Source organism: Saccoglossus kowalevskii, chromosome 11, assembly GCF_978046115.1.
Source record: "Saccoglossus kowalevskii chromosome 11, keSacKowa6.1, whole genome shotgun sequence".
Taxonomy (NCBI): Eukaryota; Metazoa; Hemichordata; class Enteropneusta; family Harrimaniidae; genus Saccoglossus; species Saccoglossus kowalevskii.
Window position 1 is genome coordinate 29,320,795 of NC_140651.1, and position 27,571 is coordinate 29,348,365.

Sequence of the window (27,571 nt, forward strand, 5' to 3'; positions counted from 1 at the left end):
GGTTAACCCACAAAAAAGTGATGATTCTGGCTGTTGAAAACATGTCTCCTTAACTTCATCAAATTATTCACAAAAAATATGTACACCTCAAATATCAAAGCAATCAGATTTGTAGTGTCAAAGAAGAATTAAAAAAAATGGTATTTTTTACCAAAATTGACAAGGATATAGAGTCATGAAATTAACAAATCTGACATAGGCCCACCCAGGTACCTCCATATCAGATACTAAACATTTTGGAATTTTTTTGTTTCATTATGGTCACTATAGCGACAAGTTGCTTTCTGATCCACAATGCATCATTTCTAAGTTGAAACTTCAGTTGTTGAAATGTGTTATTCAATATGGAATTCAACACATTGTTTTCTCCCAATCAAATGTTGAAACAAATAGTAGCATTTAAATATCTGCCAAGTCGAGTGAGGTAGTTTTAGAATTCACTTCCACATCTCCAATGATGAATGCAAGTGTAACTTCCTCTTGAAGTTTTTTTTTTTATTTTAACACTCAGGAATCAGTGAATGAATGAACCGGCATGCTATGCCATTTATATCTATCATTCTTGTGGAGACTAATATGTAAATGATATTGATTATACTTAATCAACCGAATTCTAAATATTAGTCACGCGTGTGTGGTTAAGCTTAGAGAACACGCCCCTCCCCTCAAAGTTTCTGACTTTAGAATCACTCGAGCCTTGAAATTTAAGCCAGAAACTCTAGTGTTGTGAGTTCCCTGGTGAATACATACTATCATTTGGTTAGAAAAAGGACAAGACTTTATTCACTACAAAGTAATCCTACTAGCAGAACATGATAGACGCAAAATACATAAACAATGCATGGCTGAGATTTATTGTCCCATTAATTACTACTTAAAACAACATTAATAACAATAGACCATTTACCGTTCACTGCGAACTTAAAAACAGGACAAACAAAGGTTGTATTTTGGGGGATATTTCTATGCTTAATGTGCTGTATACATTTGCTTGTGGTCAATTATGGGTATCCAAACGCAATATGTCGGCTTTTTGATGTGAGCTATGAAGTAAAGAAATTAGAGTTCAAAATCAAATCGGCAGATCTCGCAGTTGAACAGAAAAACATGTTTTCTCCAAACTCCATCAAATCCGAAAAGGGAAAAAAACACAGAAAAATGGTTTGGTTCGAGTGTAAATTTGTGCGTCAAATGAGGTGCATTTGTAAAATCTTTTTACACCCACCCGAAAACCAACTGCTATGCAATACTACTGTCTGATTATCAATTTGTATTTAATGGCGAATGTAGTCTGACGCCATGACCAATATTTATCAATTAAGTTTCAGTGGGGGGTAGGGGGGTTTGGAAAAAAACTAAAGGAATTAAGTTTTTTATCAGACATCGATCTTTTGACGTTGTCCCGTACTGTCACCGGTTATGCTGTTACAGGGCAGTAGTCGTCGCGCCAGGCATGCACGAGATATATGGGTCTCATATAAATAAAGATGGGGACTTTGACTGTTGCGCAGATCAACGAGTACAAACTGAGATGTTACCAAGCTTTAATTAGGTATTTTTTAGGTGATTGGAAAGTATCGAAGGAGTCACCGGTGGTAATTAGTGCAAGTCGCCCCTTGGTCAAACCTCATACTTGTGATTTCCATAAGAAGAGTGCATTGGATTATGGGAAAATCAATGTTTATCAACACAAATGTAGCACATGTGCAGCGGGACGACCACCGCCCTTTAACTATAGTTGACATTTAAAGCGATATAAAATTTTATTTTATTTTATTCAAGATTTTCAGAAACAAGTACTGCCTATTAACCATATTATATACAACTTAGTAATCCTTATTTTGACAAGTCGTGTATTCATTTCTTTTTATCAGCTTACTAATGTTTTTGTTTGATATCTGTTGAAAGAGACTTGACATGCTGGACGGACAGACTTCATGAAAACTTGGCCTTTGAGAAATCCATCTCAGGATGTTGTTTCATGAAACTGAAAAATAAACAAGAAATATTTGTCATCTTAAGACTCAACAGTTTCTTCACACACTGGATATAAACTATGATGTCTTAGCTACACTGTAATTTCACTAATTCAACATATACTACATGTAGTACTTTTGTTGGTATGAAAATCAAAAATGATTTTTATTATTGTTGTTGTTGTTGTTGTTTCTAGACTTTTCTAGAATATTTGCTACCAGATTAACATTTTTTTGTTAGGAATAAAATGACACATTAACCCTTTTGTTCCCAACCAATGCACACATGTAATGCTATGACTAATGCGCAAGAAACCTCATATCGGAGTCATTTTTTTTTACAATATTTGGGATTATTGCTACTTAGTGAGTTTAATATGAATAAGTTAATTCTAAATTATATATCATTGGAAAATTAATTAAATTCTCTAATTAATAATTACAATCTCATTTACATATAGTCACATGATCAAATATGGCCGCCACATTTCAACTGTGTATTCATTGATACGCAGATCGCCTCAAACCAGCCGATCTAATACATACCGTGCATGAAACTATGGAAAAAGTGGTCAGAACTATTTCCACTTTGTGTCAACACAGGTGGCGTTATTCGGTTGGTTTGCGGCGATCTGCGTGTCAATGCAATATTGAGAAAAATTAGACCTTTGACCTCCCAATTTACATGCATTTTAATGTTAATAAAATAAGATATTCTGATGAGTGTTGTGTGTTATTTTAATTGATCAACTCAGTAAAGATTAAATCTTGCTAAAAATCGGGAAAGAATGTGTTCAAAACAAGAAAAATACTTGTATATAGTTCCGCGGAAGAAATGCTGTAAAATGGTGGCGGATGGATATTTAGCCTTCACAGGCTAGTTATGCCCTACAAGACAAAGGTCTGTGCTGAATAGCACCACCTGTGTTGACACAATACTGTGTATTATGTCCGAAAAGTTATAAATACCAAATAAAAGATGAAATACACATTATTTCTTTACATATTTGCATCAAATATGACATTCACATGTTTTTTTAGAGACATGAAAGAGAATTTGTTTGCATCAACCAACATATCTCAAAATGGGGTAAATTTATTCAAATTTTCGATAATTTTCACAATATTCAATCTTGATTTTGGACTGCAGACAAAGTGTGACATTGTTTTTGATCAAAAAAATGTATGTTGTCCTCAACATTGTCTGTAGAAATGAGCAGACTATAAATAGAACAAATTTGTGGATAGTTCGTGAAGCTGGTTTTGGTGGTCAATAGCTTAAATAAATATAAAGCTTCTAACAGTTGCACCCCAGACCTTTGACACAAAATGGCCGCCGAGATCTCACTCAGAGTCGTAGACCTACAAGATTTGGTTTTTGCCCTTTTAAATAGTGTTCTATTCTTTCCCATCATAACATCTCTACATAAAGGTTTGTAAAAACCAACAAAATTAAACAAATATCAAAAACTACAATTTTTACATAGTAATTGAAATCACTTACTTTTGAAGAACGTCTTGTTTTTTCTGCTCATCTGATGTCGGCAAACCCATTTCTTTTTGTCTCTGATCATACATCATCTTTTCAACCATACCCCTTGTCTCGCCGTCTAAATCTGATAACTAGGAATAAACAAAGAAAGCTTAGAAAGAACTACAATGTGCTAGCATTGGAGGTACACGAAGCAGAAATGGGGTATACATGTATTAAAAAAATGATTATATTTGCTCTATTAGTAGGGCATGTGCTTACATACATTTGTACATTACAAAGATGTTTCTATGGTCAAAGTAAGTACACTGTTACAGCAATATTTTGATGAATCAGTGTACAACAAATGTGGTTTATATACACGTCTATTGCAAAAAAATATGGTACTCAAAAACAAGAAACCCAGTGACTAATAAGAATTTATAAGACAAAGGAAATAAAATAAATTTGATTGTGTACATTTTTGATTTGTTGTCTGATTTATCACAGAGCACCTCTACAAGTTTAATTCAAGATATCAGAACATTTATAAATTTGCATTTGTAAATTACCCCCAAGCATCTATGTACAAAATTTCATTGAAATCTGCAAGTGAGATAACGTAAAATTAGCCAATAATCTAGCACAGTTAGCAGTGTACTCAAACGAAATTCAACAATCATTTATAAATCAGATTTCTTTTATATACAAGGATAATATTTCATAACACAACCTGCTCAAATCATCAACAGACTCTATTACTGATGTTCAAAAGACGACCAAAAGCCACATTCCAACAACCGCTATTATTACCTCTCCCCTTTTTGACCAAATCACACCCTCTATCAACAATAGGCATTTTAATTTTGTTTATATACATCTTGACAAACAATACTACATATAGACTGAAACTTCAAAAACTGTGAGCTCAGCAATAATACGATGTAGTATACATTTGTACCTTAGAGTTCTCTGGTTGTACTTTCTTTGTATTTATCTCCGGATCAGTTGTTACAAGTTTATTCCACCATTCCATCTTGTTTACCTGTCAACAAATAATATGTTTACTTTTGTTTGCATGTTTATTAGATAATGTTGTAATCCATGTAATTTGTTCAATGTTTTATATTACACATAGTTATCCATATTTACAGCATAAAGAGTTCCCTCCCATAGTACCTACATCACGTATGGTCACCCACATCGAACATGACTCACCTCAATATAACATATACACATGTACGTCCACTCCACCACACATCAGTGTGCACTCTGACATGCAATTGTTTGTGATTTTTGTCAGTGATTCAATTTGGTCTTCAGCAATGCATAGCAGCTCTATACATTGGGTAGCAACATTTTGATTTATGAAGCACAGGGGAGAGTATGACAGTCAAGTATCTCACGTTTTGATGGTTAGTGATTTTTAGAAGACTGCAGGTGGCATCTAGGGCCATTTATAAACAATTAAATCATAAACAAATAAATTCATGCCTTAATTTCCATTATGATATGTTTTAGTGCCACCACACTCAATTCCACAAATGCATATGGCCACAGTCCCAGGGAGGGACTGTGATACAGCCCACCAAACCACACAGGACAGACCATACCACGTACGACCACCCCACCACACGTGGACTACCATACTATACGTCACATGTGCATACAACCTGCCAAACCACATCTGGCCTAGCTACCATACAACAAGATTCTGATTTCTGACCTCATCTGAAACTGGAACTCTAACATGTATAGATGAATACTGTAAAACCATTTACTTTCACTGCCATTTAATTTCACTATTTTGATGTTTTGAGCAATTTCACTGGGTTTTAAGTAACACAAATTCGGCAAGGAAACAATGAGTTATATTGTTATTCTACAAGTTCACATAGATTTCAATTAGCAAATTTCATTTATCAACAAAAATAGCAATATTAAAAACCAGCAAATAATTAGTGCATTTACAGTACATTCTGAAACGGACATTACCTTTTCTATAGTAAGTACCAACTCCTTCTTATCTTCAATAACCCAACAACATTCCTCTACTTTAATCTCATTAAATGTCTCTCCATCAATGATAGCAGGGTGTCCTTTTAATCCAATCTTCAAATGCTTTCTACTCATATCAACAATAATATCACGTGGTTTCACTGGAAATGTCACTTTAAAGGGAACATGGAGCTGAAGGCAAAAGTTAAATTTGTTAAAATTTCATCAGATACATTTTGCTTATTTAGGTTTCACTGTACTATATAAGTTTTCAAATACTGATTTTTATATCAGAGAGGAACTCAGATTGGCTTAGTATGCTTTGGGGCTGTCCATTATTACATCTAATGCATAGAAAACGCAAGTCATTTGTAACTGGCACTGAACTCAATCCCTCTCCCTCTGCTTCCTAGAATAAAAGTTTCTTAATGAGACATTGTGAAAAGTACAATACCACATATACTAGTTAAGTTCACATTATTAGGTTATTATTGAGCATGCTGCAGTTTTAATAAATGCCCCCCCCCCCTCAAAGTACATAGTAAGCATACTTTTAATTCATCACAACTACATTGTGGTACTTTCAACAAATGCCCCTCCCTACTCCTCCTCCAAGTACATAGTAAGCATACCTCTAATTCATCCAGTGTTTGAACCCATTTATAATTAGGTAGATCAGCTCCATTTCCTGCATTTGGTTTGAGTTTACCTTTATCTGCCTCGTCATCAGAGTCAGATCCATCCTGTCAATAAACAAAGATGGAGGAAAGATAGTTGTCATGTATACTGTCAAAACTTGGTAGCCACTTCTATAGCCACCGTCAACCTTACTGTTAATAAAATCTATTTACATATTTTCAGTGATACCAGAAAAAGTAGTCGCATATATTTGCTCTGTTAGAAGTGTAACTCATCGATATTCTGTTTTCTTTATTGCACATTTGAACAATATGATGTACAGTACAGTCATTTACCTAAGCACATACACTACTTATACAGCAATTATGATGTATAAAAATTTTGTTCCAATAAATGCCGCTTAATTATCCTAGCATGAAAATGCTATGGGAACATTGTATCTGAAATTGAAAATAAGATGCAGCCCTGTCAGGGAGTTAAGAGTTTGATACAAAATCTGAGTCAAGATGGCCAAGAAGCTGATCAAGATAGGAGTGGGAGAAAATTTAAAGTTGTTTTTGTGAGCTAAATAAAAAAGGATGATGTTTTTTATATATTGCAGCACATAAAAAATACTTTTTTATAAAGTCAAACCTGTGTTAGGTGACCACTTTTATAAAAAAACACATTTGCCTAGTGACCAAGACATAATGCACCATCTGTCTTATGTAAGCACCCACGGTTTTTACTGAGTTGACATTGTTTACAGACCAAAATAATAACTATTTACAATTTCCTCAAGTCATTTTATTTTATTTTGTTCAACTCAAATTATTGTGTCTTGTTGCAAAAGTACCATCTCATTATTTTCTGGACAAATACTATGTCCAATGTACAAGATGGTGATCTATAAACAAATAAACTAACCTCCATTCCAGTCCCCAGGTTTGACAGTATGATTGGTGTTTTTGTGTAGTTTTTATTATGTATTTATAAAACAAAATATATAATAAAAGATGCTCATATTTGAATGCATGAAAATCGTACATCCACAAGTCATTGAAAATGACACAGTTCTCAGTTAAATTTTTGAAAGGTCTTTTTGTGCTCATCATATTAAAGTGGAGGGGTTGTCGCGTGCGTGTCCTTGAAACTTGAGTCCCAAGTGGCGTATACAACAGATTGTTTATTCACATCAAAATCGAACACATGTTGCGTGACGACCCCTCCGGTTTAAGACAGTAAAGAAAAACATAAACAAACTGACATGTATGATGTATGTGCCAAATACAAATGAAAATGGTACATAAATCTTGGAAATATAGTAGTAAGGCCAAAAAGTCAGATGGCTGTTAATCGACCATCCTTGATCCGATTTTGAAACAAATTGTCCTGGACATGTATCCTAACATGTATAAAATATGTGCCAAATTTGAATGAAAACTTACAAAGCATGTCCAAGATATCAAACATAAAAGACAAAATAAGATGCCTGCCAGTCGGCCATCTTTGATCCAATTGCAAAAAAAAATGTCATGGACATACATCCTAACATGTATAATCTACGTACCAAATTTCATTGTCGCAGGTCTTATCACACAAATACATTGAATACTCTGGTGTACTACTACTATTATCAGTTTACAAAAAAGTCACAATCTCATGGTATAGTAAGTCATGCTCAGTCCTGGGCTGCAAAAATGTAAATTTAAGTTTTAAAGATACCACTAAGTTTTTACATCAATTAAAATATGATGTAAGCTAAGTGATGTCAGTCTTCTTTTAGTCCGGACCATTCATCACCTCTAACAACATCTGACCAATTAATGGTACTAATGTAATTCATATTTAATAGTCAACCAATCAGAGTTCTTAGTACAGGCCAATTTCTAATAAGGTGTAATTTAATTGGTTGACAAATCCTGCCCTGCTACCTGAACACAGCTTGCATAGGTAGATGTAGTCAGAGACTATGGACATTGACAAACAGAATTAGGAGTGACTGGAGATTTTTTAAAGTACATCATATTGGGTTACATCATCCTCTGATTCATGTGGGTTGACCTGATTGATATCTTTATCATTGTGGTTATATCATAATATACATGTATTAGAACTCACCTTTTTATCCTCTTTCTTCTGTTCAACTTTCTCTTCAGCGCTTGTTGCTACATCGTTATTTTCACTCACTGCAACATTTGATTTGCCCTGCAAAACAGACACACTAATAAGTATCCATATCTGTGGTGCTTTCAGTCAAAATAATTTTTGTATTATGAGGTATTTCATCATTTAATGTAAACTATCTACAGACATCACAATATTGAAATTTATCCATGAGTGTTATTGGTTTCATGGTCATGTGATCAAATGCACCCAATGGCATGTCAGCAAAATGAGAAAATGGGCATACATTCATTTTGTTTGGGTGATTTATTTTTTTGAATAATATCAAGGTACACTTATTAAAAAGATTACAGTTATATTATTCTCAGCATAGCTACTTTGTATTACATTGTATTACATCACTAAATCTTGGCTTTTCACAGCATAGATGCAGCTGGTCTATTCAACGCCATACAGGTATTGATATTTCAATGGCGTTCTAAAACAGATGTAAACACATTTGCTTTATATTATCCAGGTCTTGTATGCAACTTAAATTCATTCTGTTCAAACTCTCGTAAGTTTTAGAAATTAATTTATTCAGACAAACCTCATCTATTTTTTTCTGTAATTCTTCAGCCTCTTCATCTGTTATTTCCTTTATTTTGGGCTCATCTTCTTCCTCTTTTTTCTTCTTCTCTGCTATTCTTGCAGCTCTCTCCTCCTTTGCCTTCTGTGCTGCCATTGCTTCATCTTTCCTCTTTTTCTGTTCATCTCGAGCAAGTTTTTGATGGTCTTTAAATTTTTCTATAATTAACTATAATTTTTTTTTTCAATGAGCTACAAAGATTTGACAGGCTGAAAAAATGAATGTCTCTATAGCTATGAGCCTTGCAAAACAATTTCATGAAGCAACAAACACATTGTGTGAAACTGTGACCATGCACTCACCTTTTCAGCAGCTCCTTGATCACCACCAACATAAAAATCAGTCTTTCTTCTTAAAAATGAAAATATATTGTCTAATAACTGAAAATAAAATATAAATTCATTTATTAATTCAACATAAATGAAATTTCAAAATAGAAGTAATGTATTTTAGAGGAGAGTATCTCTTAAAAAAGTGCAAATGAATCAAAAATTGTATTTATTTATTTTATTATATACTGAATTGTTAAATACAACTTCAGTTTGACCACAAACACACATGTCAAATATACCTTAGTCATTAAGTAAGCACATATGTTATACATTTTATAGTATTACTATATACCAAATCATAATTGAGAAATTGATATCAAAAATTTACAATAGTAAAGCAATAAATGTGATAAACATGTAAGATATGAATATCACATTTTAAGATTGAGAGACGATCACGAAATGTATCACATTTTAAGATTGAGAGACGATCACGAAATGGGCGTACATCAATCAATGAGTGAGTCCGTAAAACAAGTTTGTGTTTTTGCATGTTTGCATAGTATAGTATGTTCATCTTAGTAACTTCTGTAGGCACAATCTTATAGTTTCCATGGTTATTGATAAACATACATGGTATCATGTGATACCATATCGATCAGAATAAGTTTGGCTGATTCTGATATTGACCATCGCCTACCTGATTATGAAAGTTGCAAATCATATTTTTTTATAATTCATTGCAGAATCTCATTGTAGTTTATTTTCAGATTTAAACAGGTGAGATAATTGTGTTTGGAGCAATAGACTAAAATCAATACTGATTCCACTGATCTTAGAAATCTTTTGGTAAACTTCACAACCAGTACTGATCCTAGTACATTTTTTGTACCATACTATAAAATGATTATATATTCAATGAGTATATTATTTTAATTTCTATGATTGATGATATGTAATGAACCACATATGAGATCTCTTGTTCTTGTGAATTTCTTGTATATGTCAATTAAACATATTTTAACCAACACAGACAAAACAAATTTGGTGCAGAAACTGTGTAAAGAACCATAAAATCTGTATTAGGAGTCGCATCCCTAATTGAAGTCTTTTCAAATAATTGAGAATCACAAATTCATCATTTCTTATATATGTTGATGCTCTAATAGAAGCTATATCCCTTATGTTGCATTGTACTATTTTAATAGAAGCCGCGTTTTTTTTTTTTTTTTTTACAGATTTGACAGTAGTTTATAACACAATTTATCAAACATTTCATTCAAATATCAATTGAAAGAAGAGGATTGACTGTAATAATTTGTGCAGTGGTCCATGATGTGTCGCAAAGCCAATTAGATTCTTGTTGATACTCATATAGTGTATGTCCATTGATTGCCAGCCACTTTAGAATGTACTTTCCACTGCACAGACTGCATGGATCGCTGTAAAGACTGGGTTATTCCTATCAGAGGTGTGGACTCAGTCAAAGTGATGTTTTATAAATTCTAATTATTTTAAAAAGCTTCACTGAAACAACTGAAAATGGTGAACTGGCGTGACTTCTTCAATTTGCACACGATTGTAATCGCATAATACACTCCTAGTTTATAAATGCATGGTATAAAATGTGTAGATTGGAGCTGCAGCAATGATTAACCAGATCCAGAATATTAACAGTCTCGAAATTTAAGTACGGGGGTACCTGACTGGTGGCTTGATCAGTCGAATCATGAATGGCACTTTTTGGATTCTTGTCATACTGACCGTTGGCCGATATTTGTGCTGGCTTGGTCTGTGGTTTGATGACATTGACAAAACATGTGTCAGCACGACAGAATAACACAGACCATGGAGGTACAGACATATACTACTACATGTACTCTTATTAAAACACTGTGGTAGCAAAAAAAACTATTTAAAAAGTGAATTGTAAACAGATAACGTCTTTCCTAAGTTATTAAAAGTATCTTACCTCTTGTACGCCACCTTCACATTGCTGGGCCATGTGAAGTAACATGCCATCAAAGCGTTCATCAGGAGCAGCCGCCATCTTGAAATACAACTACCTTTAGTTCAACGACAGAGGGCGCTCTGTCACATCGTAGAATAATATCGAACTTTCGGTTATTATTAGTATATTACAGCAGCATTACTGTTGCATTATTAACTGAGCTAAAAAATAAAGTAGTGTACGGAGACTCAAAGAAAGTCTGTAGCAGAGCACTTATTATATCATGTAATAATAATAATAATCGTTATTACATAATTCAAAAACACTTATAATTTTGAGTCATACTTAAATTGTCTTCCGAAAAAATATCAAGTCAGCATGTCACGCTTCCGAACAAGTAACCATTGTTTGGCTATTGAAAAAGGAAGGCACACACAGCCAAAAACTCCCATTGAAAAAGAATTTATAATTTGTGTTCCCAAAATAAAATAGAAGATGAAGTTCACTTCCTTTTAGAATGTGATCGGTACAAATATATTAGACATGAATTGCTCACAGAAATTACATTAACTAATGCAGGAGATAAATTGAGTAATTTTATATTTTTGATGAGCAACAAGGACTCCAAGGCAATTAAATGTATGGGGACCTATCTACTTAAAGCCATGGAATACAAAAAACTTTAACGTATCTATTTATATTGTATTGTAATTGTGTTGTGTATGGATATATTTATTGCCTTTTACCAAAAGAAATATTGTAATTTCTAAGGATGCAATAAAACTTGATTATTATTATTAATCGTATCCTTAGTTGGATTTGGACTCAGAAAAAGAAAATTACAATAAAGACGAAGAACTGAAGTAGCAAAATGGAAGTGCTAAAATAGCTAAAATAGATAGTTTATTTATTTAGGGGCAGCTGGTAGTTTTTTGAAATGATTTTCTTTGGCACTGAAACAATTATAGATGTAGCTTGCTAGTTTCGTTATTTTTTGGCTGTTATTGCTTGTTAGTATTGTAATCAATTTATTGGTATTTGTGTTGTTGCAATGTATTTCCTTCAACATTTCAGTTCTCTCATTTTCGTACAGCTTGCATTCATTGAACTCATCATGCATGCATTGCTTTTGATTCTCGAAAGGCAGTGTGATGACCAATTACCTGGTGGTAAATATTGGAATATGAAAAACGAAGAGCAAGCATCTGTTGCAGCAGTGCCAACTACAAATGTGGCTGGAGAGAGAGATTTTGCCATCTTGGATTTACTTGTACGAATTAAACCGGCAGCTACAACACTATGCTATGAAACACTCATAATGTGGTCCAACAACAAGACTAGAGAATGGCTTGATAATAACGATCCGATAGAGAAAGAAAAGCTTATGGCTGATGCGCGACGCACTGCCCCCTCCTACAAAGAAAAATACCAAAGACGAATGAAGGTCATTCAAGAAAGAAAACTTGAAATTCTGAAGAAAAAGCAAGCGGAAAAAGAAGGAACTGAACAAAAACAATATACAAAAAAAGGTACAATTAACAAACCAAATTGATTCCGTGTAGGCAAGTGTGGATGACCATTTGAATAACATGACTGAAAAAGAACAGCGTGCAGCAGTAGTTATGCAACTTAATTTTCACAAAACAGTTTTGAAATCGAAGGGTGCTAACGAACTTTTTCAGCAATCTTTTAAACGCAGACAATATACTTTAGCTGAGTTAATAAATAATTTGAAAGAAATCATTAGAGGAAATCCAGCAACAGAGTGTGACGACACACAACAACATACATTAATGCGTCAAGCTGATGAGATAGAAGTTCAGTTCACCATTCAAAAACAGAAATTGGATGCCAAGCTTCATGAAATGCGGAGAAAGCGGCGCATAAAAAAGCAACTCGAGCTCCTGCCTTCCTTTGAGAAAGATCCTAATTTACTAGTGAATAGACGTGTTGAGACATATTGAGTGGTTTGCAGCCCGGGTACTTGCACTTGTAAATATAAATAAAGACAACCCGTTGAAATGCGAGTACTGTATCAAGTACGATGAAGAAGATGATGAAACAACAAGGCACTTCCCTTTGTTGCGCGACTTAAAAAAAGGAGATCTTCTTTTGGATGAGATGTTTTAATAACAACCTACACAGTAATTTCAAACATTCCAATAGAATTTAGATATTTTTCATTGAACTGTGAATTCTCTCTTTTTTTTGTTTAAGTTGTGTAATAATGTAAATTAAATTGTGTAAAAATGTAATAAATATTTGTATGTGAGAGCATAGTAGTGAAACAATTTATCTACATGGTGCATCTTTGCAAATAATATATTGGTACAAAGTAGATGAAATATGTTCAAATCAGAAACAAACTGGGATAAAAAAAAATCAAATTCAAAAATCACCTATTTTGAACATAACTTGTATTGTATATGGGGAAACATCAATATTACTATTTGTCACTTTATTAATAAATACCAAATACATGTATCCCTGGCCAATATGCAAGATTTTTTCCTGAATGAAGATTGCATTGAAAATAAATTCAGAAGTTAATTTATTCAAATTATGGATTTCTTTGGTTACCATGGCAACGTGCATATTTCAGACCATTGTACTGATCTACTATATGAAGTTTAGTCCAACATTGCTGGTAAAGCATTAAATGCATCCCCTGCGTTTACATCTATTACATCTTGCAGTCCATTTTATTGGCAATATGAACACACCCGCCCTTTTGTGATCGAATCTGGTTACCATGGCAACATACAAATCATAGCAACATGCAAACCGTTGCTGGGTGTTTTTTTAAAGTGAAGTGCAAACCATTGCAAAATGTAATGCCCGGTGGTTAAAGTTCATATTATGCCAGTATTACTGGTCGATCAAAGTTAATTTATGCAAAATATTGTTTGTTTTTGTTTCCATGGTAACAAGTGTTTGAGCACCCGAATATGCACATAAGATCAGGTATCATCTTAAAATATATTCAGATTTAATTAGTGGTGTATGTTGATCAATGTGTATACAATACACTACCTTTATTACCTTGACATAATTTTAATTAATGCAAATTATAAATATAATATAATATTTCTTTGGCAATGAATTGATTTGTGTATGGTTCGGTCACATTATTCAATGGACATTGCTGCAAACTTAAAGTGTTGAAAAAATTGTGTAAATCGTTTAAGAATTGGCAAAGATACAAACAATTTACTCTTTTATTCCCTATATAATTAGTGCTAATTGGTGCCACTAGTGTCTTGTCTATTCATCAATGCTTAACAAAGTGAATCATTGTCTAAAATAATGACAATTATATTCAACTTCAAAGTGATGTGTCTTGACAATGGAATCTCTGATTTACACCATTTAAAGTGCATTCAATTACTCTTGCAGAGATCTGTTAAATGATACCACACACACTGCACTAAGATGTATACTTAATTTCCCCCTGAAATCCCTAATTCAAGTAAGAAATGCATTTCGTCTTCAATCTCATTTTGGTCGCAAGCCATGTAATCTCATTTTTGCCATGTATGTACATGAATGAAGTCAGATGGCGTTAATTACCCTAAACCATGGACGTACTTCTGGGTGTGTTAGCAGAGAATCTATTTTATACTTATAATTTGTCGTTCATATCTACGGCCAGGATCTACGGTAGTATTTTGACACAAACATACTGTGGGGGGGGGGGTGTATACAAACGTCAGACGTAGACGTAGTTCAACAAAATAAACTAAATAAAGTTTATTGAATATCGAACACTGGTACGTACTATCAGGATACAAACTTAAGAAATACATATATAACATTAACCGGGAATACTCTTCCTTATATGTCTTAAAACATATCAAGTCAAAAAAACGCAGGAACTTCATATAATAAGTATATCTGAAGGCCAAATTACTATACATTGATTAGTTAACTCTAAAACAATGCGTCATTGTGAATGGCTCTATAATTGCCATGGTAACATGTATAAGTCTGGCGAGTATAAAAAGGAAGGTTGATTTCAAGTTTACATTATAGTGAAAATCACCATGTGGTAGGACGTGCGCTTAGTCACATGGAATTTCGGTGTAATAAAAACGATAACATTCTCAGACACATACAAAACGATTTAATAACATTAATTCCAAAGTCTGTCCGAGACGAACGGTTATAAGCTTACTTAACAAACACCCACAAACCAACTGCGCAAGATATTTGGGAAAGAGTTTCCATCCCTAACCCTAACTTTAATCCCACCCCTACACACCAGCATTTTCCTATTTATTTATTTGTATAATATCCCTCCAAGAATACCTATAGTTAAAAGGGTAAAAGTTAGTGTTTGGTGTGATGCAAAAAAAAGCTTTTCCGGCTTTTGACAGGGTGGTCAATGCATATTTATTAAATAAGTTACGAGGCCTTAACATTGGAATTCATTTTATAAATTGATTTGACGTCCTCCACTGTAATACTCTGAGCTGCATAAAAGTTTCTGAGTTCATCTCTGACGTATTTAGTGTCACCAAGGGAGTCCAATTGCGGTAATTGTATTTTTACTCGAATTTATAGAAGTCATGAAACGTTACAATTTTGTACACTGTTATCACTAGTAGAATGAGTGTTTACTAATTTTTTCGTTACTTTTACAAACTTAAAACTTTGCCAATTTTCCATCGCTTTGCCCAACTTTCCACACTATTCTCATCAGATTTCGCCCAATAGTTGCTGACTACAAATGTCTTTTTTCACTGATATTTCACACGCATCTCAATACATGAGGATTATTTTCAAGAGTTTGAACGAAATATTATCACCATCACAGTTACAAAAAAACACTTCTTAAATTGACATATTCCATTTGCATGTGTGTGACGAAATTAAAATTTCCGCTCACTGGCTTGTGTAATTAGTCTCCCATGCAGGAACTAGAGATACTTGACACAACATTTAGAATGGGTCCATCGCCAGTCAACACTATAAGAGTCAGATGACATTATTTCGAATTTGGGACATTTAATTTGTAGTAGTGTTTCTAATTACCCAATACCAGGAAAAGTTGAATATTTCATTAGTTGACCTACAATGTGTACATACTTGTATAATAAACGTTTATCCATATTTTCGTCACCTTTTTGAGCTTTAAACTACGCAATTATTATGACAGTAACATCGGTCAACTTACCAAGCAGCTTTGCCAACTTTTCTGTCAAATTGCACAAATTTGCATCTTCTTCAGTCTATTGACCATTTTATGCAGTACTATATAACTGAGGTAAAGATCGTTTTATTGCATAGTAAATTCGCTTAAATTCTCTTTATACAATTATTTATACAAAATTATATTCAAATCTGATTATTCATAGTGTTATTTCTATATATTTCTAACTAGATTTTAAGTTTGCGTTGCTTGAACTTAATAAAAATGCCTGGATCTGCTTTCAATACTAGTGTATTCTTCGGTTGTGGAAATGGACAGCTGTCATCGACGTACAACTCAAATTGATGTAACACTCTTCCAATGACCACTTTTATCTCATTCATCGCAAAGTTTTGCCCGATGCAATTTCTATGGAACAAAAAAGATTAACAATTATTAACGATGATGGAAAATAGTCCACGATTCAGTAACCAACGTAGATTATTCACTTCAATTATTCAGTGAATTGAAAGAAAAATTAGAAAAGTAATTTTAACATAAAACTTAATCCTTGAAATAATATCAACACACAACTTATTCGTTTCCTATGTTTCAGATTGAATAATGTGATTAACTGCAAGTGTATAATTATATATTTGAATGAATCATTTTGCATCTACAGCGTCATACTGCGTACTGGATGGAAAAAGTAACCAGGTTTTCTGTACGCTAGATGCAGGGCGCATCACAATTATCTATTCAACAATTTGTAATGCAAAAACCTACCGCGCCCCAGCAGCAAATGGTACAAAAGCATGCGGTGACCGTTTCTTGCTATTCTCCGATGAGAATCTCATTGGGTCGAATATATCCGGGTTTTCCCATACGTGTGAATTGTGATGAAGTGCATTAACAGCAACCACTACTATCGACCCTGTTAAAATATAAGAAAAGAACCGTGGACCAAAAATCCCATAGAAAACATACAATTTCATAGTATAAAAATGCAATACATTACGTAACATGTTCAGATCAGGAAAAGGATGGTACATATATCCAGGCGTATACAATGGTATACAACCGGTGTTTTGAAAAAAAAACGACACCATGCTTTTCATGTATCAGCACAGTACCATAGCATAGCAGACATCTTACCAACAGGCGCGACTTTTCCATCAGGGAACGTCATTGGCGAAGTGAGTTGCCGACTCGTGGCAGGTACCGGTGGATTCATTCGAAGACTTTCTTTGATAAACATTGTTGTCTCAGGCATACATTGTAGGTCGTTCCTGAAAAAAGACGCAGATACAGATTATTTAAATTTTTTCCCTATATATCCACCATCTCTAGGTACTACATCATCTCAACAACTAGGTGGGAAGTGCTAGATCTGGGTATACTAATGTCTAACATGAATAGGTAATGTGCTTGCTAGCTTTTTTCAGTTATATCGCACTACTTTTTTCTGAAATGGTGGCTTCGAATCCCCATGCTTAACTTTGTTAACAAACATTCTCCATCAAGGTCATGGACTGGGTTAAATCTGGAATTAGTTTAAAATATAATAATATATATATATATACATGCAGGGACAAAATTCGCATTAGAAAAAACATTAAAAAATCCTTATTATGTTTGAAATAGAGCTAGATAAATGTACATGTAGGTGACGCCTATTATACCCAGCAGTAAATGATTAATAGCAATATATGTCGTGAAAAACTACAGGTGTATCGCATATCGTATATTGGAAAATGAAAAACCATCTTAATACACATACCATTCAATCTCATCATTGTCTTTAACAACCATCATTTCATCAATTTCATCTCGACATTTATATTGATAGTCTGGATATCTCGCGAGGTTATACAAACACCACGAGATCGCACTAGCTGTGGTGTCATGGCCTTCAAACATGAAGATATCTACTTCATCTTGGATTTCTTGATCACTTAGACCTACCCCATCGTCATCCTAAACGAGGTATACAGAATTAGATATAATATAATATAATATAATATAATATAATATAATATAATATAATATAATATAATATAATATAATATAATATAATATAATATAATATAATATAATATAATATAATATAATATAATATAATATAATATAATATAATATAACGATTACCACTCTGTGTCATATAATATTTGTAATTGATATCAATCTACTTTTGTTTTATAATGAAATTCCACAGACTCGTATAGCTTGATGAAAAATGCGATGATCGGAAGTAGTAGGCACATTAACACTTTATAAACTGCAGCCTGTGTTTTAACTCTTCTTGAAGTGTGTTTTGGGATGATGTAAACATATAGCTTTTTATCATAACATTTTAAACTCCCACATGCTTAATTTGATGGTTATCCGATTTGTTGTGACACACAAGATAGATCTGTATCAGTACTTGCAATTGACGATATGCATAACGGTCAATCTGATATTTACTCAGACATGGCAATACAAAACTCATTTTCGCATGCACCCGGATACTGCTCTGTAAGTAATGGTTAGTCAAGTTTTTCACCAAGCCCAAACATTAGCACTCTCAATTGACGCAGATAACCCAGACATATTGCAATGTGATTCATGAATGTTATTCGGAGTCACATGCTGAATCGCTAGCCAATCACATCAACCTGTTTACAAATTGGCAACCTTTGATGAATATCAATACTCCTAGGCCCATAACAATTCATTGTCTCTTACCCTCGCATCCAACAACATTTCTAGGAAATCAACATATTCTTTCTTTATACTACTTCCCTCTGCCCGTAAACGCTTCTTCTGTTGAATAATGCTTCGCGTAAAGTTGTGTAGCACCTTCAGATTGTGGGTGTATTTTCGTCCTCGTGGAGTGAGATGTAGAAATACGAATGATGGCAGATAGAATGCTGCCATTCTCTCAACAAAGAGTTGTGACAGGTTTCTGACTGCCTTCACGTATGTCACAGTGTTATCGTCTCTGCAATACAACGTTATATACATATTTTACCCAAGAGGTTTTACCCAAGTACAAATACATTAAACGACAAAGCAGCATTGTTGTTCACCAATCAATTAAAAAACAACAAATATAATGCTGAATTGATGCACTAATATAGAGGCAACGTATTGGGCAAATTCACCACAGTCAATTTCTCAGTTGAATAAACCTTCGGTGAAAGAAAATGTACGAGAAATAAAAATAAAATTCCAAAAACCTGCCATCATCAGTAAATATTGAATTGTTGAATGAGGGAGTCACTGAGTCATGTCATCAGATCAGAACAAAGTTTGGTCTAAAGAAATGGAATTATGGCCATATTTTAAAATACAACAATGGTATAACAGCTATATACAAGTATTATACAATGTGTTTATGCATGAATCGTAACATAGATATGTCAATCGTACCATAGATATGTCAATCGTACCATAGATATGTCATAATTTGTTGTTATCATGTAGTGTACCCAACAGCAAATGACCGATTCTAGGTAGATCAGCTAGCAATTGCCCCAAAACTGATGAGCGATTTGAATTCAGGTAGATCAGGATTGTACAATTTATCATTCGTGCTGTTGTGCATAGTTGATGCAAGCCAACAAGCCAAGCCAGAAGATTTTACTATAAACATTCTATATGTGTATTACAATGATGATAATCTTTGACCTCAACATGCAAAATCAAAAACTTCCCTCAAATAAAAGTGTTACTATCTTTTTTCTCTGAAAATTTGAACACAATTTAGCATAAACAAGAAAATCAATCATGCAACATTTTCATATTAATTTTGGTATTGTTTATTTGAAAAACTATGACACGGTCATATTTAGTCATATATATATCAGTGAAACACACATTTCAGCTCATTTTCTCTGCGAAACTGATAATCCACTTTTTTCAGCTGTCTTATATAGTTCTTCTACCTAACTCTTTTTGTACCAACCCACACTAACTCAGCAATATTTTAAAAAATGTTTCAAATGTGGCACTGTCTTCACCGGGGTTGCTTCTCTATTGGTCTCTTAACATTTTATATTTGTATCTCATCTTCGTCCGTTGCTAAGTAGGTTATGTATGTACAACAAGAATTTAATTTCATCTGTTGGTAATTCGAGAATCAAGAATTGCAAAACAGCAAATGAGTGCAAGTTGACATTCGATATCAAGTAGGTCAGGGGCCAACATCCTGCTTGATCAGGAAGAAATTTCCCAACAAACAATGCCAACATTCGATTTAAGGTAGATCAGGGAACAATCGCCCAACATCCAATGACCGACAATTGATTCCAGGTAGATCTGCAGACAAATGTCTTACAACCAATGAGCGACATTTTATTCCAGGTTGCTCAGGGAACAATAGCCCAACAACCATTGATCAACATTTAATTCTAGTTACATGCGGGAATAATTTCCCTACAGCCAACGATTGATATTCAATTCCAATAAGATCAGGGAACAATTGCTCAAAAGCTGATGACCAACATTCGATTTCAGGTAGATCAGCGAACTATTGCCTTACAGCAAATGATCAACATTTAATTAACTGTCAACAGCCAATTATCGACAATCAAACACCAGGTAGATTCGGGCACAGCTGTCAATGCTTGTTCTAATCACGGTACTTTCTGTTTAGTATACTGCTAATCTTAATAATTTTAAAGGCCTCCCCTAGAGTCAATGTTGTCATGTGAGCTATTTAAAGGCATATATCCCATTTCAATATATGAGTGTTCTTGAACTTGGGTGGATACTACTTATGGCCACACTAAAAAATGCGCGTCAGCCCCCCCCCCAAAGCAGCAAATTTAGCTTAAGTAAAGTCCTACAATTGCTCGAAGAGCTGGGTAAACTCTATACGTGTCAACTTGCCATTCCAAACCCAGACAAAGGTCATAACGATGTAGCGGTGCCAAAATATGCTTAGGATGCGACACATGCAAAACTGTATTTTCCTATTTCTGCGTTTTACAATGGGCACTTTGATGTAAGGGTATCAACGCCTTATTCCTTTCTGAAATATGGGCATATTGTTGTAATAAAAAATGGGCCCGTTGCTCAACGGGTTTTGCCAAACAAATTTCATTTGGGAGTAGATTAAGATGACAGACATTATTAAAAGATGACAGACATGCTGAAGATTCAAGTATAAATAACTTGATTTGTATGGCAGACGTCCAACCCGCGTCTTTCGCATTACGCGAGATCTCGCAATGAACGTGACAAATATGCAAATGTTCATGATGACGTAAATGAATATTCTCACCCTCTTTCTTGGCAAGAACTGTTTATTCCAAAAATACAGTTTAACAGAGTGTCCAGCGTCATTAAACTGACACAATCAAACATCTCCATTGGTGTATCGCTGCTATGATGGCTCCATTTTGTCTGAGAGAAATTACAACATATATTTATATATATACAATAAGGACTGGATGAAGATATCTTTTAGAGATGACTGTTAAAATAGTATTTAACAAATAAAAAAAATCATCAGGTGAGATACATATATGTGAACATAGGTCACTCAACGGGGATACATGTTGGTCATAATGGCGCCAGCCCCTCAATGTACCAGACTTCACTGTCATACATTGTACTTGGCTGAACCATTAAACATTGAACCCGACTACACCTTTGTACCTTATACTTGACTACACCGTTAAACATTTACCTAACCACACTGCTATACACTGTACACGACTACACCTTTATACCTTATACTTGACTACACCGTTAAACATTTACCTAACCACACTGCTATACACTGTACACGACTACACCATTATACCCTGTATCTGACTACACCGTTTTACCTTGTCTCTGACTACACCATTATACCCTGTATCTGACTACACCATTATACCCTGTATCTGACTACACCATTATACCTTGTCTCTGACTACACCATTATACCCTGTTCCTGGCTACACCATTATACCCTGTATCTGACTACACCATTATACCCTGTTCCTGGCTACACCATTATACCCTGTTCCTGGCTACACCATTGGACCTTGTCTCTGACTACACCGTTATACCCTGTATCTGACTACACCGTTTTACCTTGTCTCTGACTACACCATTATACCCTGTATCTGACTACACCGTTTTACCCTGTTCCTGGCTACACCGTTATACCCTGTTCCTGGCTACATCGTTACAACTTCTATATGCCTGCATTATTATCATACCTTGTACCTGGCTAATCCATTTCAGGATGTTAACAATGATTTATCAAAGAGTGTGACGTCACTCACCAGCATTTTCTGCGCACACTCGTTGTACAATTTAATGTATGGTTTGAGAACTTCGAAATGAAACGACGGCGTCAGAAGGCGTCTATTCCTCTTCCATTTTGCTCCAGACGAGATTAGAAGACCGTCTCCCAGCCATTCACTTAAACGACCATAGGCAAGCGGATCTTTTGGTTCTGAAGTAGAGAACATACTGACATGTAATTCCACGAGATTGTTTGTTTCACGAATTGCATATACTTATAGGGAAACTCGCCAATTGTGTGGGACATAATGCCTACTAAGAGGGTCGGCAAGGGGTATATTCGTAAGCTGTAATCAAGTGTTTTTATGTTCGTAATAGTGTAATTTCAATAAATAAGAATTGTAAATTCGTAGACATGGGCAATGTGTAAAATGTAATCAGCTATTTTATTCATCCGTAAATTGTACAAAGATATTAATTTTGTAAGCGTACACAGCATTTTCCACATTCAATGTTGCAATTCGTACGCAATTTCAATTGTTTTTTAAACACAAATTATCAAATATATTATAAAAGTATAAAATGTAATCTGCTTTATCTGTAAAGTGTAAAAACCTATTTTTTTATTGTAAATGAAACTTTCATTATTTACTTTTCTGTAAAAACGTTAAAAATGCGTTTTTTATTTCCTGTAACCTGTACCAGCTATCCCCCTTGCCCCCCTACTAAGTATTTGAACAATGACTTACCCACTGAAGTAAGAATTGAAGTCATATCCAAAGATCTACCTGAAGACATACCCAAAACACATGCCCGAAAGACATCTCCAACAACTTACCTGGAGTGGCCAATATCGTCTTAACAGTGTCAGGATGTACACAAAATAAGAGAGCGCGGAATGGTCCGATCCATATTTGGAAATAATGGCTGTAATTCTTTGTGAATTCAAACATCATTTGTATGCCTTTCCCTTTGCGCAGTCCCTATAATAACAGAATATTTACATACCACATAATTATATCCATCATACTTCATGATACGATTAAAATAATTGTGTCGCAAATTCAATCATGCAAATATGTCGCTATTGGTTGATTATTCAGACTTGCAAGCAGTCTCTTGTTTGTTTTTCAATAAAATAAAATATTATTTGGGTGTATGAATGACGAAAGCCGGCCAAACCGCGAAACGAAATTGAAGTGAGATAGTCGTAGAGTGGCGGTGGCACCGGGGGGTGCAGGGGCGGGCGCCCCTCCAAATCAAGCTGAAACCCTTTATGTCAGCAAAATTTGCCCCTCAAAATGCAGGAAATAGCATTTCAGATGGTCTAGATTTTAATCATTTTTCTATTTTTCGTCTTTAAGAAACCGCGCCGAAAGCGAAATTTCACACGCATGCGTCGAAGATGCACTAAAGATACTAGCCTATACATCGCTTCAAGAATCCCAATGAGAGGTCGGCAGTGCGTACACTTCTGGTCCTGTTGTTTTTGTGAGTGTGCCCACCGGTAGCGGAAATTGTGCCATTCTGCTCAGACTTGGACTACAAACTTTCGGGAAATTTCAATGAACATTCAAGAACCATAGTATCTCCAATGGTGGCTTTTATTAAAGAGCAATTACAGAAAATGACGGAATGTGGTCGGAAAGCTGTCTACATCAGTGGCGACGAGGATTAAGCCGGAAAATTCAGTTATATATCGGCAAGGTTTCCTGGGGCATTTTTCTCCGCCCATAAAATCATGTGATGTGTAGATTACGCCAATTTGTGACGTCATTGAAATGCTAATTAATATTGATAGCAAGGGAACGTTGCATACGTTTACATTTATTGAAACACTTAAAATTCCACAGAAGGAATTAAAACTACCAGAACACATACCGGGTATTTAAAAAATGCAAATTTTACAAAAATTACTATCTAAAGCACAACAATGGTTTTAAAAAAAAACTACAATAAAGAAAAAAACTGGTGATAATAATAATAAAAAAATAAAATAAGCAATATACAGTAAATCAATGAAACATGGAAAAGGAATGAAAACAGTATTAAAGAAGAAAACTATTTATGCTAATTTGCCAGAAGGTGTTGCTGTCTAAGGTTCCCGTTATTTTTTGATATATTGGGCATCTGGTATTTGTACATTCAGGTTCGAAGGTGACACGAGTCTCTAGTTTGACCCAGCTTTCGCCATTTATACACTTACATAATATTATATTTTATTGAGAAAACACCACAAATCTAGTAGATTGGATGGTCTATGATACAGCGACTTTCCTCATCAATGTCTGCGTTACTCTATTCCCCTTGGTGTTATTATCGCCCTGGTCGTACTCGCTCGACTGCTCGCGTTAGTCCTCATGTGTCGGTTTTTCAGTAAAGACACAGGGAGCCCAGGAACTATGATCAACGCAGTCCATATGAGCGTGGGGGGGGGGGTATCGGCTGGTATCTAGTATAAGAAATAGACTAATATTCTTCAACCTGGTATTTTTTATAGATTTTATTTTCATTCTGTTCGTCTGTTTTTTCCAGTTTAAAAAATATGAGCTCGCTGGAGCCTTTATCCCTTGTTTATTTCTTACACTAGATACCAGCCGATACCTCCCCCGCTCATACGGACTGTGTACAGTTGATCATAGTTCTTGGGCTCCCTGTGGTAAAGAACTACCCGGTCATGGAAAAGTTCATTATATTATTCGTAATTCAGTTTTTTTAAACGTAGTTATACACGCAGTGTATAAGTATTTTCCCAACAAAAAAACACGAGTAGATCCTTGAATTCAACACCACAGCAACGTCATGTTAGGTCACGTGATAACCATGTGATGATCACGCCATCACCCGCGCTGTCGTAGACCCTTTCTCTCGTGGCCTGTCTGCAGCCACACCTCCCTCTTATTATCCGATCATTATTATGTGTCACATTATGTGCAATTCTTTGCAATTGTCTGTAATATTGTTGATGGGTACACAGTCCCTGATAGAGGGATTGTAGTGGGTAGAAGTCATTGAAATAAATATTAACGATCTGTTCACAGTGAATATAATTCTACATCCTCACAATACGTATGTTCCCAGCTTATCTGGTGGCTCATAAAAATGACCTCCGTCGAAGCATGGAACTATAAACCCATGGTCGAAGGCGTCAGGTGGACTATGACCAGTACAACTTAGGAACAAACAAAGACCTATGCATGGATTTGTAATGCTAACTTGTTTATCTTATGAAACGTGATAATGAGAAACATGATTTACATTTGCACATGACACTGTCACGGTGTATGTTTACCATCTTATATGTAGCTTTCTGTCAGGTGTTGGTGGCCAAACAGTGAGTATTGTGGTGATTGTTATCTATATAGTTATTAGTTCTTACCAAGTGTTCGTGTCCAAACAGCCAGTGCCGGGGCGGACATGGAAAGACAGACAAGTCACTTTCATTTTGGCGGCGTTGCTTAATCAAACTCCATATTTTGATAAGTGCATTGGTCGCTAGAAGAACAGACACGGTGACTACGAGTACAGCTAAATTGTTCCATATAATTGCCATGATGCCAGGACGCACGTATTTACACAGCTTCTAGAGGGTGGTGTTTATAAATGCACTACTTAGTGTGATAGGTGACAGTGCGCTGTTATGTGATAAATCTTTTTGACGCGCATGCGCGGATAAGGTCATGAATTAACTTGCGGCATTAGTTACGGTGCTTCCGGAGTTCTACTAGTAATAGTGTTTGCCGAGGGCGCTTGCACAACGCATTAAATAAAAGTGTAGATAATATTATGTACATGACATTTTAAAAAACAAAACATCTGAGATTATCGTTTTTACTAATATTTGGGAACATTGGCCGAAAATGACGTATTAAATAAAGTGTAGACAATCTTATATAAATGTCCTTTTAAAATCTCAGGCGTTACAAGTAGTAATAACTAGAAACCTCGAACAAAAATGACACATTTACTCTAACAGATAAGCTTAGACATATGCATATGAACTTGACATGTAGAATCTGTACAGATACAGAAGATAAACATCTAGCAGGGATCGTTTGACAAGTTATTTTAATAACTATTGTAGTGATAAATACAAACCCGGTGCAGAAAATAATGTATTTAAGGATTAAATGACAGACATATACTATACATGGCGAAACAAAGATCATCATGGTATGTTGTAAGTCATTTTAATAAAATAATATGTATGTACATACTCGGTCAAACTGCATACACGTAACAATGGGAAACAGGTCGAATACATTGTTACATTGTAATTTACTTTGAAAGAATTATTACATTAAAAATACTTCTATTTTTGAAAATAGATTTACATTTTTAATTATTAATTTATTTTATTGATAAAAAAAAGAAACAAACAAGAGACTGTATACAAGTAGTTTAGTTTACACTGTCAGTGTTAGGGTAACGTGTCAGTATGCAACCAGTAAAACAACACAACATTCAACTTCTGTGTTCGAGTACAACTTGAACGTTCAAGTTATTGCCCAGTTCAGCTCTTAACATGATTCGCTATCAAACGTGTTTAAAGGGCTGCAGTCGCTGCGCTACACATTTGCAACATTTGTATTGATAAACATTGATTTTCCCACAATTTAATGCGGTCTTCTAATGGAAATCACAAGTGTGAGGTTTGACCTGATCGCGACTTGTACTAATTACCGCCGATGACTCCTTCGATATTTCAAATCGTCTCAGTTTGTACTCGTTGATCTGCGCAACAGTCAAAGTCGCCATCTTTATTTATATGAGACCCATATATCTCGCGCACGCGTGGCGCGACGACTACTGCCCTTTAAGTATAAATATCTCAGTACTTTCAATTATATTTATTTAGTTAATATAAGTGACAACTACGCATTTCTTTTTCGTATTCGCATTTAGACCATCAGCACATGTACGCAAATAAGCTGCAAGACTGGTAATAAACAACAATTGAAGCTTCCCTCTGAGTTTGAAGGCATACAACAGCGTCAATTTCTATATAATTATGAGACATGATAAGATGAATGGTCTCTTGTATCTAAAACTATAGCCATGTCAGCGGAGGCATTTTCCGGAAGTTAACAACAACAGTCTATAACAAGAGAACTGGTGATGGTTGTGAACCATAACTGCCTCAGCACAAAGACTGTTGTGTAATACAAGGAAAT

The 27,571-nt window shown here is 34.7% G+C and overlaps 2 protein-coding genes across 2 annotated transcripts; both read right to left on the reverse strand.

Moving 5' to 3' along the window:
• Nucleotides 1–755: 755 nt before the first annotated feature.
• Nucleotides 756–11,176, reverse strand: LOC100370581 (nuclear migration protein nudC-like). The gene is made up of 9 exons (XM_002739973.4): nucleotides 11,063–11,176; nucleotides 9,121–9,198; nucleotides 8,780–8,986; nucleotides 8,185–8,271; nucleotides 6,078–6,188; nucleotides 5,443–5,637; nucleotides 4,409–4,492; nucleotides 3,481–3,599; nucleotides 756–1,987 (listed from the first exon to the last, which is right to left on the reverse strand). The coding sequence occupies exons 1-9, from the start codon at nucleotides 11,138–11,140 to the stop codon at nucleotides 1,936–1,938; spliced, it is 1,011 nt and encodes a 336-aa protein (XP_002740019.1). The 5' UTR covers nucleotides 11,141–11,176; the 3' UTR covers nucleotides 756–1,935.
• Nucleotides 11,177–16,303: 5,127 nt separating this feature from the next.
• On the reverse strand, nucleotides 16,304–26,020 carry LOC100370875 (ultra-long-chain fatty acid omega-hydroxylase-like). Its single transcript, XM_002739974.3, has 9 exons — nucleotides 25,777–26,020; nucleotides 23,236–23,380; nucleotides 22,436–22,608; nucleotides 21,442–21,563; nucleotides 18,900–19,155; nucleotides 17,953–18,149; nucleotides 17,328–17,461; nucleotides 16,959–17,106; nucleotides 16,304–16,601 (listed from the first exon to the last, which is right to left on the reverse strand). Exons 1-9 carry the CDS (start codon nucleotides 25,948–25,950, stop codon nucleotides 16,421–16,423), a joined length of 1,530 nt encoding a protein of 509 aa, XP_002740020.1. The 5' UTR covers nucleotides 25,951–26,020; the 3' UTR covers nucleotides 16,304–16,420.
• Between the last annotated feature and the right edge of the window lie 1,551 nt (nucleotides 26,021–27,571).